The following is a 15,899-nucleotide window of genomic DNA, read 5'->3' as shown; positions in this document are numbered from 1 at the left end:
CACTTTTAAGGTGTTGCCACAAAGCAGCATTACAGAAAATCTGGGTCCAAGCTTCAATGAGCAAGCCAAGTGCAACAAAGGTTTTGGATGGACCATTGTATGTTATGTAATTCTGGATAACTACAGCTGACTGTGCTTGCAAACTAGCTAGCTCTGGTAGATATGATTGGCTAGAATAAGATGTAAGCCGACAGCATGCATGTAAGCTCATTACAAAGAAAGGACACCCTGGAGCATTCAAACAGCAATAAAAAAACCCTGTTGGTTGGAGACAGCAGGCAGTTATTGATTACAAACTATTTGATGCCAAGTACTAAATTAAATGTTTTATTAAATATTTAAATTGTTGATTTACTATTAAATAAATCTGATGTAAACACATTGTTACATATACATTTTAGTACTACCTAGGCCACAGGACTTAAGCGCACATACAAATTCAGGGCCTCCACATACTGGCAAAGGCCTACAATGAGGAGCTTCTAAACAAAGAAAGTCATAATACACACCGTCCTACACACAGGCACAGAGCATGTGGGGTCATGACTGCTGAACCGACATGACACTTGTCGATTCAGTAATAAGTTGTGCAAGTATGCGGCTGCCACAAATGTCCTTATAGTGATCGGATGTATTAGTTCATTCAGATTAAAATCACCAAAGATCACAATTCTGAAGCAGTATCCTGAAATAAAAAAAAAAAATCAGCTAATTCGTCAGTTGCAGAAGAAGGAGCAGAAGGAGGCCTACATATTCCTATTAAAATAATTATTTTTCTCTTAACACACCTTCAGAGATATGGATTCAAAGCATTTTTTAGAAACTGCAGTTAGTATATTTGCCAGAATATTTGCTTTAATATAAATTGCTTCTCCGCCACCTCTTTCTGTCTGTCTTATAAAGCATGAAGTCATTTAAAGCCATATTGGCATCAAAGATGGAGTGTCTAAGCCAGGTTTCTGTAAGTACTATAATATCTGGATCAAATTGTGTGATCATGGCTTTCAGTTGGCCCATTTTATGCTTTTGAGCTCCTGATGTTTAGGTGGTTTGTGCCTAGGCCCTTTATTTTTTTTTTTCTTCAAACTTATAGGATCTTTTATGGAGTTTATCGCATTGTTGGATTCGAAAGACTGAGAGCGGCATGATGGCAGAGAGCTCAATGATGATAAGATTATTTCTGTTTAGAAAACCACTTTTTGCATAGCATTTGTCTTGGGATGAAGAGCTGATCCTAGGTCTACTACTGATTCTGGAATACTCGAGTGAAGATTACTGATATTCAGTAGTCATTTACAGTTCAAAACAGAATAAAATACATTACAAAATCTGTGAACCAAGTCTATTTGCGTGAATCCCATCAAATCTATAAAAGGAGGGGCGGTTCCAGAAGAGATTAAAATGGTCAATAAAAGTGAAACTAATGGAGAAGCAGGTTTTTTGGGGCCAACTGTGAAGATTTAAAATGTGGCTAAAATGTTCTGCATCTCTACCCAGCGGCGGGATTGGGCCAGAAATAAAAAACAATTTGCCACAGTCTTTGATGGAAGATAGCAGATATGTAAAGTCCCTTTTTAACAGCTCTGTGCTCTGAGCTCCAATTTCATTACAGCCTACACGTATATCTATATTCTGCACAAAGTGGTACCTCTCTAAAATGCTAGAGAGCAGCTGTGCAGTGGCCAAGACTTTGGCACCAGAGACAGAGTGGACAGTGGCTGATTGGAGCTCTATGATCCTGATAATAGAATCACCTACTATAAAGGTGGTTGGAGGGGAATGGTGGGTCAGTGCAGCGAGGTGCAATGACGATGGACAAGTGCCTACCATTACGCACACCCCCATCAGCAAAGGACCATGGCTCAGTCTGGTGCAGCAAGGAACAGCATTTGGATCCTGGTGACAACTTTACTGAATATTTTAAAATATTTGGGCAGTATTACTAATTTTTGGCAGTCTTATGTGCAGTACCTCTGTCTAGTAAATCACATCAAAATGCTTATTTCTGCCACATTTTGGCAGATTTTCCTGAACAAAAAGGTCCGTTTTTTTTTTCAGGTAAACTTTGTTTTGGGTGGCTGGTACCCTAGACGTAATTGAGATGAGCCAGTGACTGGATATTCCTGTTTGTGCCCTTGGGCAGAGAATATGTGAAGATGATCAAAAGCACTTTCTGCTTGAACCTGTTTAACTACAAAAATGTGTTGTGTTTTACCTGGTGTTAGGTTGTGCCCACATGCTCCCCTACAGCTTGCTTGACCTTAGTTTTTCATGACTTTGACTTTGTATGTGCTCTTTTCTTTTGCAGTTGGGTCGGAGTTGACTAACTTTGTTAATGACTCTGACCAGCTTGGTCAGTCTGGTGTCTCGATCCAGGTTGTGTCTCCAACCCCTTACAACACACCTGCACCACACAGCTCTCTGGAGGGCACTGTCACCCCTGGTCTTCTCATCATGGAGTCACAATGTGCCATATCACACAAACAGCCTCTTCCCAACACCACAGACCTGTTACAATGATGAATACCGCATCAACAGTTTACATTAGGAGTCAGGGAGGAGTTTAGTGCTTTTTCTCATGATAATCCTTGCCACATTAGGTTATATAATGGCTTTTATTCTGTTAAGTATATAAAGATGCTCTAAAACTACTCATGTGCAAAGTCACACACAGTTTACAGTTTCATTCAGTTTTTTTTCTGGAATAACACTGTACCAATATATTACCAAGATGATACAAGATGAACAGTTTATTGTTTGTGGATTTACACCTACATTCTAAACAGGAAGCAGGGACAATGATAATGATATCCCACATGCTTCCATGTCCTGTACAACAGGATGCCATATCGAAAGAAAGGGAAGCACAGGAAATTCTGACGTGCAGGAAGAGCAGATGATGTACTTCATCTCACCCGCTAAATAACTCACTTAATACTGCACAGCAAAATTGCATGCAGACTACTATAATATTCAAAACCATAATAAAATCTGTTATTTTGCCCACTGGCTTCATAGTCGTCATTTCAAGTCTTGAGATATGGTCTTTTGTCTTTAAAGATCCGACCAGCAACTATTTTTATCCACTGTATTACTGTGGATACGCTAAATAATAATTAATTATCCAACTATGAATTGGGACTAAGAGGAAAATTTATTTTTCTTAATCTGGTACATTTTCAAATGTTCTGACTGGGTTTTGTGGAACTACCACAGCTTATCAGATATTTAAAAGACAGCAAATTGAAAGATAATGTATTTGGACCAGTCCTCTCACAAATTCCTTGTATGTTGATTCCATTTCTGAGCCTAGCTAATGTAAAGAGTGTAATTTAATTAAGTGTGTGTTACAGCTCCTTGTCAATGTGTGCCTCAGTTGGATGGGATAAAAAAAAAATTTAAATTAAATGAATGAATATATAAATCCTATGGCCAAGACATGTTATTTTATAGGACAAAGAAATGTGCAGTATAAAATCTCTGGGCTGTGCTAGATACCAAGCTTGGGCTATGCCCTTTATGAAATGTTTGATATGAAGTATAACAGTGTCAGCAGTAAATTAAATTATTTTATGACAATACCTTATCTTTATGGTGCAGAATGCTTCTTGTGCTCCAAAAATTCTACAAACTCCAATTAATAACTACAAAGATAACACTTTATTCAGTCATTGTCTGGATTCTTTTACAGAAACAGTGAACTTTTTTTTAATTGGGGAAACAAGTTGTACATATAGGCATGCTGTGTCACAGCTATGATAAACTGGCACCACTCCTATCAACTGTCCCTAATTGTCTGAAGATAAGACAATTAAGGAGTGGGTAATTTAAACCACATAAAAAAAATCAGGACTCAAGCTATACATTAACACAAATGGGGTCAGGAATACCAACCTCACAAACAGTGTAATGTGTAAATCTCACCACCTTTTTACTATAATTATTGAACAGGGAGAAGATGTACCTGGAACTACTGTCTTTCACTTTCTTTACCTTCAGCCCCAGAACATCAGAGGAAGTGCTGTTGAAGTGCATTGATGCTGTTGTAGGAAGCTTAAAGGGCATTTTGGTCTATCCTCTTTATTATTTTTAACACATCAGACACATTAATTTCCATCACTATGTTGTGATTCAAGAAATGCAAGACATGTTTGTGCCATCATATAATACATTGAGCTTGATGTCACACAAACTGACACAGAACTTTTAATGTGGATGTGAGCATGCACATACACATAGTTGATAAGTGCAAATTCTACAAAGTATGTATGTGTGTATATGTATATATAGCTCCTATTTGCACACATACATATTTCACAATAAACCTGTATGTGGGACTGTGTATTTACCACAGTAATGTGCCTTGTTTGTGCACTCCATCAGCAACAAAAAGGCCTGTTATTATACTCTTAATGCTGTGTTATAAGGCTTTCTTAAAAGATTTATTCCATGTTATACCTTCACTGTAGTGCCACTAGTGGTTTGTGATCCCAGTCACTGTGTGGTTAAGTTTTTTTTATTTTATTTTTTTTTTAAACCACATTTAGCGATGTTATCACTCTGTGTCATATACAGCTCTAACCCAAAATAGTGTAATAATGAGCATTATTAGAAAAAGGAGGGGGGGTGTCTACATTTTCATTCACTAAAATGATATTGTTAAAAAGATACATCAAAGGAAACTAAAAGTTGACACGATCCCTTAATCAAAACTGAATTTGTATCTATGAAAGAAAATTGGTTAATTATTTGAAATACTATTTTTAAAAAAATCCAAAATGTGCAAAAAGTCAAGGGGACACCAATTCAGCAGTTCCACAACAGGAAAAGGGGATTTTTTTACTTTATTGAGAAGGCTGTCTCCTTATTGTTATGTTTAGTAAAAAGAAAAAGAAAAAACACAGGAAAAGTCACTAGTATGTACATTTCAATTACCTAGGAGAAGGGAATGAATTTACACAGAGACCCTGTATAAAACTGAGTCTGCCTTGGCACAGGACATCAACACAGGCAGAGAAAGGAGAGAAGTGTTTCCTGACAACACAGAGAAAAAGCACTGCCATCCACTCCACACTCATTCACACTCTGTCTCTCTCCCTCACACAGACATACACAGGTACACAGTTGATCATTTCCCACAGGCAGGGTGTATCCATGTTGTAACTAATAATGAACTATCACAGTCAGAAACACAGTATCACTATCCGTCCTTCTCAACTTATCTTTATATATACAATTCCTCATCATTTTACCCAATCTGACTTACGGGAAACCAAGCCAATGACAGATCTTTATATAACAAATCACAGTATGTTATTCATCTACCCAGCAATCCCTTCCAGTGATAAAGCTCTTTGACGGAGTCCATCTTAGTACTGGCATGGCAACACTCACAGTCCAATCTTATATCACTCTCAAAAAAATCTGTCACCTCCTTTGTGCAAATCTTCTAATTTATACTGTATATAAGGTGACAGTAGTAAAAAAGAATAATGGGGGTGGGTGTGTGTGTGTGCATGTGTGTATGTGTATGAGTGTGTTTGATGGCAGACATCTGACCTAGATTCACAATCCATCCCGATACCCAACCATGTCTTCCCCCACATCCCACTATTCTCAAACCAACTTGCTGTAATTTAGGCTGGTGTTAATAGGGTGGCAGAGTATAGCCAGTTAGACTGCTGGGAAGAGGGACTATCGAGAAGTTTTAAATATACATAACCAAGCAGTGCCTATCATTAGACGGACTGAAGTTTAAGCCCAGGGTCTTGAAAGGAAAAGGCTTTGTGGCAGGTCACGCAGCCTGACACTGCAGTGTAAGTGGAAGGTAAACAAGCAATCCTTCTCACACACACACATGCCAAGCAGGTTAGATTTTTCTTCTATTTACCCTGAATATCAACTTGAAGAAATGCATCTGAAGTGACTGTGGATTGTCAAACTTATGTATTCTTATGTATTTTGAAAGAAGAGACAATAGTAATAATAAGATGAAACGAGTTTAAAATAATAATTAACAAAATAAATAAGTAAAAGTAAAACTCAAACACACCTGTAGAGCAAGACAGTGATGACTAAAAATCACCAATATTTGCTCTGTTTACTTTGACAAGGTAATTGTTGAAAGTAATCCATATTTTGTTCAACTCTGGGACATAACCACAGCTATAAATCACAGTATTCTTTGCAGTGCTCCTTCAATTCTTGGAAGCTACAAGGTCAAACACTCACACATATACACAAGTCAAGAGTCCTCACTCATTCCAGTCACACTGCAGTGCTGGGGGTCATTCCTACAAAAGTTAGGATCATTAGTGCCATCAGGGCTTTGCCCTCCAAATTCAGGATCTTTTGTCCTTCATGCTTCTTTCCATCTCCTCTTTGTCCAGTGCTCCTTTACCACAGCTGCCTTCCTGTGTATGTGGGGGGTGCAGATGGGACCTATGCATTAAAACATTAAAAGATTTAATCAAAAAGAAGTCAAGGCACACATAGCTTAGTATAACAGTGTTTCTCAGTGTATTTCAGTGGCTGCAGTGTTGTTTAAACAAACATTTTCGATGTAAATTAATTAACTGACCCCAAGCATTTAATAAACTGGGCTACTCAGTGGGGAAGGCACTTGTCTGATTCAAAACTGTAAAAATCTTCTTCCCTTAATAGCTTTGGTTTTATTCTGATATTTAGCCACAGTTCTTCAGTTACTCTGAAACCAAAGCTAACCATTTCTCTGTAGTATCTTGCCAAGTGGGAAGAAGGTTTTTCAGTTTTTCTCACTCTGTTCACAGACAAACACAATACAGGTTTAGGGTAAAGATGCTGCTACTACTCTAATCTTTTCAACTTGGACACACAGATGACACAAGAAGTCTCCTCAGTGTAGCTCAATGTCTCTTTAGACTGAAATACTGCTCTTTCTTTGCGTGAATGCATTTTGTGTGCTCCCGGATGTTGTTCTGCACTGTTGGCAGGGTTAATTTATATTTATAGTGGAAGTGAGGGGGCAGAAGTCAACATATATACTTGATCTGAACAAACTAGATAGAGATCCACATTAACAATGAGGAAGATGGTTCTTCAGGATCTGACATCTGTTTTATAAGTGGTAAAATAAAGATGATATACTCACTGTTCCCCCATTCAGTATCATGGTCATCTCAGTTGGTTGGTAGACATTACTGCGGAAAGGGGCGCTGGGTCTGGTTCCTGTGTTACCATTATGGTGGCCTCCACTCCTCAGCCCTAACAGTGAAAAGATATATTAGCATTTCTTCATTTTTCAGTTTCAATCATTTTTTCAGAATTATTCTTTGTTTTATTTAAGAGGTATATACCTGCAGCATTTTCATCAAATGCATATCCCTGATTCTCTACAAACTGTCTGTGTGAGAGTGGAATATCTTCATCAAAACTGGTTTCCCTCAAGCGTGAAGAGTTCTGTGAGGTGTCAAAGTAGTCCGGAGCAGAAGGCTGCGGTGGAGGTTGTAGACAGCCATGGGCCTCAGGTGCAGCATGGCATAGCAGCAATAGCCAGCCCTGTGCTACCAATGCCACAGCCAATGCAGGCTCATCCCATTCTGGAGCTTTCCCCAGTGCTGCGTTGCCGTAGAGGTAGAAGCCCATCCAGGCAGCCCACAGTAAAATGGACAGCAGGCAGGAGACAAGAAGCCATACAGCATTACAGCGCCAAGGCTGAGCCCTCCCGCACAGTGCTAGCACTGCTGCTACTAGGGCAGCAAGCAAAAGTGCCAGCACATAAGAGCAGGCCAAGGCAAAGTCCAGTGGCTCATACTGGCAGGCGGGCTGACCCTGTCGCAGCACTGTTAAGAGCAACCACTCAGCTGCCACAATGCCCTGGACTGCTGCCAGACCGAGAGCAAGCCCAGTGAGAGCACATCCGCCAGGGCAACGTTGCTCTCGTACCAACTGCCGCAGCCTTACACCCTGGGCCAGCATACAGGAGAAACAGAGAGCAAACAGGGCTCCCCATAAGGCGCGACGTATCACACACAGGCTCTCATTATGCTCGATGAGGTAGGCAAAGCTCAGGCCGAAAAGACCAACGATGCCCACAAGCAGCAGGAGAATGGGGCCCACGCCGCTTCGCTTCTCGGCCTCGGTCACTGAACGAAGGCGACATAGCAGCACCAGAGCCAAAAGGATGGCAGCCAGAGTGCCTCCACCAGCCAAGCCCTCCACCACCACACCCCAAACAGTCTCCAGGTCACACAGGAGAGTATAGGGGCGTGTCAGGCCAAATCCACAGCCCCGTGGTACTGCAGGCTCTTCTTTCTGAGCAAAACTCATGACCATAATAGGAAGGAGAAAGATCAGCACTGGAAAATATGCCACCTGACAGAGAGAGTGAAAAGAAGAGACACATTATTGCTCTACCAACCCAAACCTCCATCCTCTTCACAAAAAGTCAACAAAGGAGATTAGATATTCCTAAATATCCAATGCATAAAATCCAATACAAAAAGCTAAATATCACAGTTTGGTACTGAAGCTAATCCATGATATAGTGAAGCATCAGATCTGTGAGATAAAAACATTCAAACCACTATTTATGCACTGTTAATCAGAGAAATCAAATTCATTTCTTAAGAGAAATATAAAGCAGAGACTGTTACATCAGATACTGCCTAATTATTCTTTTATAATAGTGTGTGTGTGTGTGTGTGTGTGTGTGTGTGTGAACTCTGGTCTTTCACAGCAAAAGACTACTAAATGTTTCCTTAAAAATTTACATCTTTATGACCACCTGGAATTAAAGGCAGGAGGGTAATACTCAAAGCAATGATTGTAACCATGTTGCTGTAAGCATCATTCCAATTCATGTCATACAATGTGTTACAAAATTTGTGCCACATTCTTTTATATGGTATACAATTTTTTTACAGTATAAAACGAATACAAGATATATAAATATATATATATAATTATCAAACATCTTTAAGTGGCTGGTAGGAAATGTTGTATATTGACATAGAGCACAAATGACACCCAGTGCCTTTGCTTGGTAGAGGTTCAAAATTAGCTATGCCCTTTAGCCTAAAGCTGGGCCTAAATGGTTTTCAGTTATCCAGTTTCAGATCCAGTTTCAAACATTTAAACAGAGGTCATTCTACATGAAAGAAAGGCAGCATGTTAAAGGTTATATGTTTGATGAGTGCATCTTTTGATCATTACCAACTCTTGTAAAGCCAGAAGCAATAGGTGATCGTTATTTCAACACCCAGTCTGGGTGACTCATGGGTGGCCAGAAACTTGGAAAACCACAGTGTAAAGAAAGCGTCAGCTGTCATTTAATCAAAGCAATGGAAACAGCCTGCCTTCTATTTGCTCTAGATTATTGTTAAAGAATTAATATCTTTATATTTATATGTATAAAAATTATATGATCTAATATTATTGTATGTTATTATATATTATTATATTATATTATTATATGTATAAAAAATGAAATGAATCCAGATTATTGCATCCTTGTACAGTCTGCATTCTCTGTGTGTGTGAATTGCTAGTAAAAGCAGTAATTAGTAAATTCTGTTTGGCCTGTATTAAATTCAAAACAGTATAAAAACACATATGATGTTTTACCTTTTAAATTATATTGTTCTTTTTGTAAACACACACTCATTACAATTTGATGCATGCAGCACATTAAAAAAGAGGTGGATGCAGTAACAAAAAGTGTTTCTTGACAATGGTTTTTCTGTGTCTATGCGGTGATATCCTTCACAGAAGCATGCCAGTGTTCAATGCAGTGCCGTTTGAGGGATCAAAGGTCATGATCAATCAGTTGTGATTTTTGGCATCGCCCTTTACACACAGAGATTCCCTGAATCTTTTGATGATATTATTCACCATAAAGGGTGGAACATCCAAAAATCTTTGCAGTCGCTCGCTGTGGAATGTTGTTCTTAAACTGTTGGATTATTCACCTATGCATTTTTTGGCAAAGTGGCAAGTTTTAACCCATCCTAGCTCACAGAAGACTATGCCTATGCTCTTTATATACTCAAGTATAATGTTTTTTTAAATATTTCACAACATTCCTAGACTTCATGAGCCCCAGTCCCAACATTTTTGAATGTGTAGCAGGAATTAATTTCAGAATGAGCTTATCATCCTCAGTCCTGAGACTAAACACTTCAAAAACGAAAGTGTTTTCCTGTGAAACATGTTCTCTGCTGCATACTAAATAATATAATATATGTGAATTGAATTTTTTGTTTACTAGAAAACATGTAATATTCAGTGTCCAGTATACTGGACATTTGGACTTAGGCACATGAAATGTGAGTTTCTGAAAAATGAACATAGTTATTATTGCCAACATATCAAAACACAAAGCAAGCACTGAACTGTTCCTGTGTTTACTTTGTGTACAGGTGCACAAAAAGTTAATGAAATGGAACTGCCGGGAACACACAGAAAGGCTGCAAAAAATATATTAAGGTCCATCATGCAAACTTAAAATCCTGCCATGACAAATCATGTAGACTTCTGTATGAATGGCTTCTACAATATTAAATAATTTTCATAATAATTTTATATCATAATAATAACAAAGAGCTTTTTAACACAAATCATATACACTGATTTACATTACCATATCCATAATGATAATAAATATATTTATTTTTGAAAATCTTGTTGATTTTACATGCTTAATTACAATGTCCAGTATACTGGATAGTAATATCCATGGTCATTTGATTGAACATCATCTACTGTCAAGTGATAATATTGTTTTTATAATATTTTTAAACAAACATAATATTCTACTTTTGACAAACAAACAAACAAATCCTGACTGATTTCATTTTGTAATGCATAAGTCTGTTGCAGTAATCAAATGTGTGTGAGGTTGGTTGTTGGGGGTGGGTGGGTATGGGGGGTGTTTCCTCAGACAGCACTAGTGCCATGTTCCCCTAATGTTGTATTCCGGCAGAGGCCATGACTGCCATGGCAAATCATCTCACAGAGCAGTAGGGAGGAAGGGCAGAGGGGCTCTGTACATCAACAACAGCTTTCTCCCCCTAACCATAACTTCCAATATTAATCAAAGCTTATGAACACACAGAAATTATTTAGACTAAGAAACACTAGGGAAGACCTCTCCTTCACTGCCTGTCTGTCTCAATTATCCACCTCTTACACCTAATCACTCATAGAAGCACAGAAAACTGCAGCAGACCCTCATCAGTATAGACTTTGGAGATACTGGAAATGTTAAGGTCCTGCGAGTAGAATGAAAGGAACCCTCTCTCCTTCTCACCAATTAAATCTCCATTGCTTTTAGTATTAGTGCCCACTCCCTTCTCTCTCTACCTTCCCCCGCTAGAGCTCCTGATGCTGTCACATTTGAAGATGTGCTGTGAAAGAGCTGCTTTCCCTCCCTTCCCTCTCCAAACGCTTGTCCAATCATAAATGCACCCTCCCCTCCTTTTCTCCAACTATCTTACCTCACTCATTTCTCCCTCCTTCTATCTTTTCCTCTTATGTAACAGAAAAAAACCAGCTCTTTCCAGTTCTACTGCATGGCCAGAGCACAGCATCCTCCTTTAAGTCAGGGTGGGTTCTCTACAGTAATGCCCAACTGCAGAAACTCTAGTCTCTCTCTCCATTCTATGTTGACAGCCTAGAAATGCTACAATGGCCTATTTTAGAGAGTAAATTATGAAAGCAAGGAATGATCACCAGTTTGTTATGTCTTGTGAAAAATTGTGAAAAATGCTATTGAGTTAAACCAATTACTGTTATAGACCAAACCATCTGTAGCTTTTCCACCTGTTTTGATGGTGTTTCTTGGAAGTTCTGCTGTTACAATTCACTGATGTGCGCAATAGACTACTATTTTACTATTTTAATTACTGGCAAAAAAATGTGGGCTTCAGAAATGGATCGATCTGTGATAATTTCAGTGAAATAGACTGATTCAAAGAATGCTCCTAATTATCCTCAAATATAGGACTATCAAAAACTGCTACCACGCCCTGAATTTGTGATCCAAATGCCCTGAAAACTGTAAATAAAGTTTATATGATATCTATATATAATGCTTCATTTTGTATTGTATATTTTTAGCTAGCAACATGAGTAAGTACCAGCAAATCCTCTAGAATCATGTACTTCCAGGTAAGCTAAACTACTAATTATAATGTTTGTACTTTTGGGAAGAGATAAATCTAGTGTGTCAGAACAGGGAAGACATGAAACATTATCGTAGAAAAGAGACTAGATAAAGCATTTGTCCTCAAGACCCAAGCTTGTGCTTGATGTTTCCATGTATTCCAGAATCAAGTCTGTTTCTGTAACATTTATTCTCATAACGTCCCATCATGTAGGATGTTTGCAGTAAGATTTATTTATCTTTAAGCCTGGTATAAATCTAACTTCCACAAATGAGGCACTTTGTTCCATATGGCAATTTCACCCCTTATTAGTAATGAATACATATAACTGTGTAACATTCTCTAAAAAGTATGATGTGTGCCTCAAAAGGGATGAGGGACTCTGAAAGTGGACAAGACAATTAATTTATATAATTAATTAATGAATATCTATATAATTAAATGTAATTTATAATTTAGCATTTATAATGAACAAACTTGTGTTTAATAGACCACAAGGAATTACTGAAGTGAAAGTAATACAATAAAAATGTGACCTGGATCATACAGGTTGTTGTGTATATTAATGTGAACTGTAGATATTTCCAAATGTCTCCATCACTGATTACATTTTTTTCACTTCCCAATTTTCTAACCCTTTTTAACCACTCTAACCACTATCCCAACATCACTTTTAGAAATGTGCAATGTCATTAAACCTTCACACAACTCTTCTACATCAGGACCTATCCAGTCAGGTCATTTTTAACAAATCCCAGTAAGATAGAATCATTTCATAAGTCTACAAGTCATGTACCATCTCTTACTCCACAGTTATTAACAGACCTGGTCAATTATAGAAATGCAGGTCAGAAAGGGAAAGAGCGAAACAAATAATTGTTATATTGATTAGGAAGTGCAGCTATTCCCTCAGTTATCTCAAGGCATCTCTGCTTCTAGTAATTAGGGCACATTAACATTAACATCAAACTAACAATTGACATAATTAAAAGTCAATATATTGAATCTTTTCCCCATCTCTGTGTTTGAATTAGATTATGATTAAAAAAGGAATCCTTACAAAGAACAGAGCAGTAGGTTCCAGTTGCATAAAGTTATTCAAACAACATTTGCATTAGTTCATTATTAGTTATTTGCATTAGTTAAATCCAAAAGTAGAGTGATTAAATACATGCTGCTTTCCCACAAAGTCCAGTAATGCTGTTAGAGACTTTACACTCTACGGTTGAAATTACTTTGTTATGTGAAGATATTTTGACATTCAAGTATATTTTTCTATTAGCATGTTTACTCTCTCTTTTTTTGTTTGTATGTATATGTGTGTGTGATTGTATATCTTCCCTGTGCCTCTCTTTCTTCTTTCTATGACTAGTCAGGACAACATAGGCTTACATCAAAATAAACACAGCTCCACCTCTGGTGCAGAAACAACAACAACAACACACACACACATACACATGCACAAAACATGACACAATATATATATATATATATATATATATATATATATATATATATATATATATATATATATATATATATATATGAGTGTCAAGTAATTCCACGCTATGCAGACACACAGAATCAAGCTACATTCAACTTTCTTTCATGTTGTCTGAGTGCTGTTTTCTTTAAGACTGAAATAAAAGTCAAAAGGTGTACTTAGGCCTTAAAATGCTTTTAGGATCCCTGACCCCATAATAATCCTGTTAGGAAATGCTGTTTTAGTATAATTTTGCCCACTTAGATACTGCCCTAAACAACTGATGAAATTGTGTTCAAAATGCTTATGCATTTGACAAGAGCTAGGCCAGTTTTAGTTGTCAAAGCATGGCAAAATCTTTTCTCTGAGATCTCAGCACTCCACCTTCTTCATTAAAACACTTATTAGGAAAAATGTACAATACCTTTCAGTGCGTAAAACAGGTTATTTCGAGTAGTTAAACTGCTCATTAAACATCTCAGCCCAACTTAATTTCACAACATATATAATGATTTGATAATGAATTAGCTATACTTGTATCACCCAGATATGAATGAAATCTATACATAAACACATGCAGAAATAGAATGAAATAATTAATTAATAAATTAGCATTATACAACAAAAAAGTAAAGGATGTGCAAAAGCTGTCATAGCAAATGAACATACCTTGACCGGTGTAAACAGATCCTCAGCAAGCAAATGCAGCGGTTACGTGACGGACGTTTTTGAGGGCAAATGGAAAAATGTCACATTTCGGATTTTCAACCCTGGTGATGTTAGCAATATCTATCCTATACACGTCTCAGCAGCCCACTTCTATGCGACCTGAGTGACTATTTTTTGTGGTGCAGATTTCTATTGGGAGCCTTAAACAAGCGTTACTGCATTAATACACATTGCAAAACAGTGTAAAGAGTCCACTGAGATTCTTATTCGTATTCTGTTGCAGAATAGGACTGTAATCCGTGTAGATCCTTTGTTCAATAATGCGTTTAGTGTACAACACCTTCTTGTTAAACAAACCAGAATATACCTCAACGAATAAAAGATCCGAACCCTACACAAGGGAGAAAAATATCGTTCATTTAATCCGCTTGGATCACTGGAAGGGCACCGCACAGCAACGACCGCTAGTCGAGTCTCACTTTCCTCAGCAATCCCCGACAGACTGTATTATCCGTATTTGACAAACTGGCGTTCGGTGTTGTCTGATTTGCGGTGCTTGTTGGATAAAACCTGACGCTTTCAGAAAGCAACGAAATCCTCCGTTGCCCTTCTTGGCTGGAGAAATACTCGTCGACCGTGGCAGCTGTCGATATTCGACGACAACGTTTCCAAGCTCAGTTCTGGCTATTGTCCTTTAGATGCAAAGAGCTTTACGCTCACTAAACAGCTCTGCCACACTTGAAAAAATATGATTATCCTTAAATAAAGTCCGCTACACTATATTCCACGACTGCTTATATAGTAGCGGTTAAAAGCGGTGAGGCTTTTAGTAATCAGTCTCCTGTTTTCCAGTTGGCTCAACTGCATGTCCTCAGCTGTTCGATTCGATCAGTCAAGAGAAGCGTGCTGTGAGTGACAGTAGCCCCACCCACCCCTTCACAGCTCAGCACAGCTGAATTCCACACACTCGTGACGTGCAGTTACGTTTTGCATGTGTTCATAATGGTGTTGCTGGTCGTATTTTACATTACATTTACACTAAAATCCGTGTCCACTTTTTTCCGTAAAAAAATGCGGACTCAAGGCAACGATAATTTAGTGAGGCACTCAGATGTGTCATTCACTTAATCCTCTACTTTAAATGTAGAATGGACTTTGCTATGGAATTTGTCCACGTTGTGACGTCTGTCAGTTTTAACATGGATATAGTGAATATATGCAAATGTGTGGAAAACGATGGAAGCTGGGGAAATGTGCATAAAATTCTTCATGTCACCAGCAATACTGTGGCAGTCTTTAATCTCAAACTTATTTCTCAGAGCCCCTAGAAGCACATAAGAGGGGCATGTTCAGAGATTGTAGGGCTTTATGGGGGATTTGGGTGTTGGAAAGAACTTGATCTCTGGCCTTTCAGAAACTGACTGGGGGATGGTTGGTTAGTGTTTGGATTACTGGGGTGGGAGAGGATGGCCCTCTTATTGCGAGTGTGAACTCTTATTGTGAGTGTGAACCTCTCTCACACTTTAGACATGATCCCATACATTGATATAAATGGAGCCTATGGAATATTTAAAGTGCTATGACTTTGACAGACAATGTCTTTA

At 38.1% G+C, this 15,899-nt stretch overlaps 2 protein-coding genes across 2 annotated transcripts in view; one reads left to right on the top strand and one right to left on the bottom strand.

Annotated features, from left to right (window-relative positions):
• Nucleotides 1-3,009, top strand: part of iqck (IQ motif containing K) — a 59,253-nt gene extending 56,244 nt beyond the window's left edge. Inside the window, exon 7 of the mRNA XM_036589174.1 lies at nt 2,309-3,009. Coding sequence (XP_036445067.1) covers nt 2,309-2,520 — 212 coding nt within the window. The 3' untranslated portion in view covers nt 2,521-3,009. The remainder of the gene's footprint in view (nt 1-2,308) is intronic.
• A 628-nt stretch (nt 3,010-3,637) lies between these two features.
• Nucleotides 3,638-15,193, bottom strand: gprc5ba (G protein-coupled receptor, class C, group 5, member Ba). The gene is made up of 4 exons (XM_036589173.1): nt 14,296-15,193; nt 7,335-8,352; nt 7,130-7,242; nt 3,638-6,441 (listed from the first exon to the last, which is right to left on the bottom strand). The coding sequence occupies exons 2-4, from the start codon at nt 8,311-8,313 to the stop codon at nt 6,397-6,399; spliced, it is 1,137 nt and encodes a 378-aa protein (XP_036445066.1). The 5' UTR covers nt 8,314-8,352; nt 14,296-15,193; the 3' UTR covers nt 3,638-6,396.
• Nucleotides 15,194-15,899: the final 706 nt, after the last annotated feature.

The sequence above is a fragment of the Colossoma macropomum genome, unplaced genomic scaffold (genome assembly GCF_904425465.1).
Source record: "Colossoma macropomum unplaced genomic scaffold, Colossoma_macropomum, whole genome shotgun sequence".
Lineage (NCBI taxonomy): Eukaryota > Metazoa > Chordata > Actinopteri > Characiformes > Serrasalmidae > Colossoma > Colossoma macropomum.
This window is presented reverse-complemented; position numbering and strand designations above follow the sequence as displayed.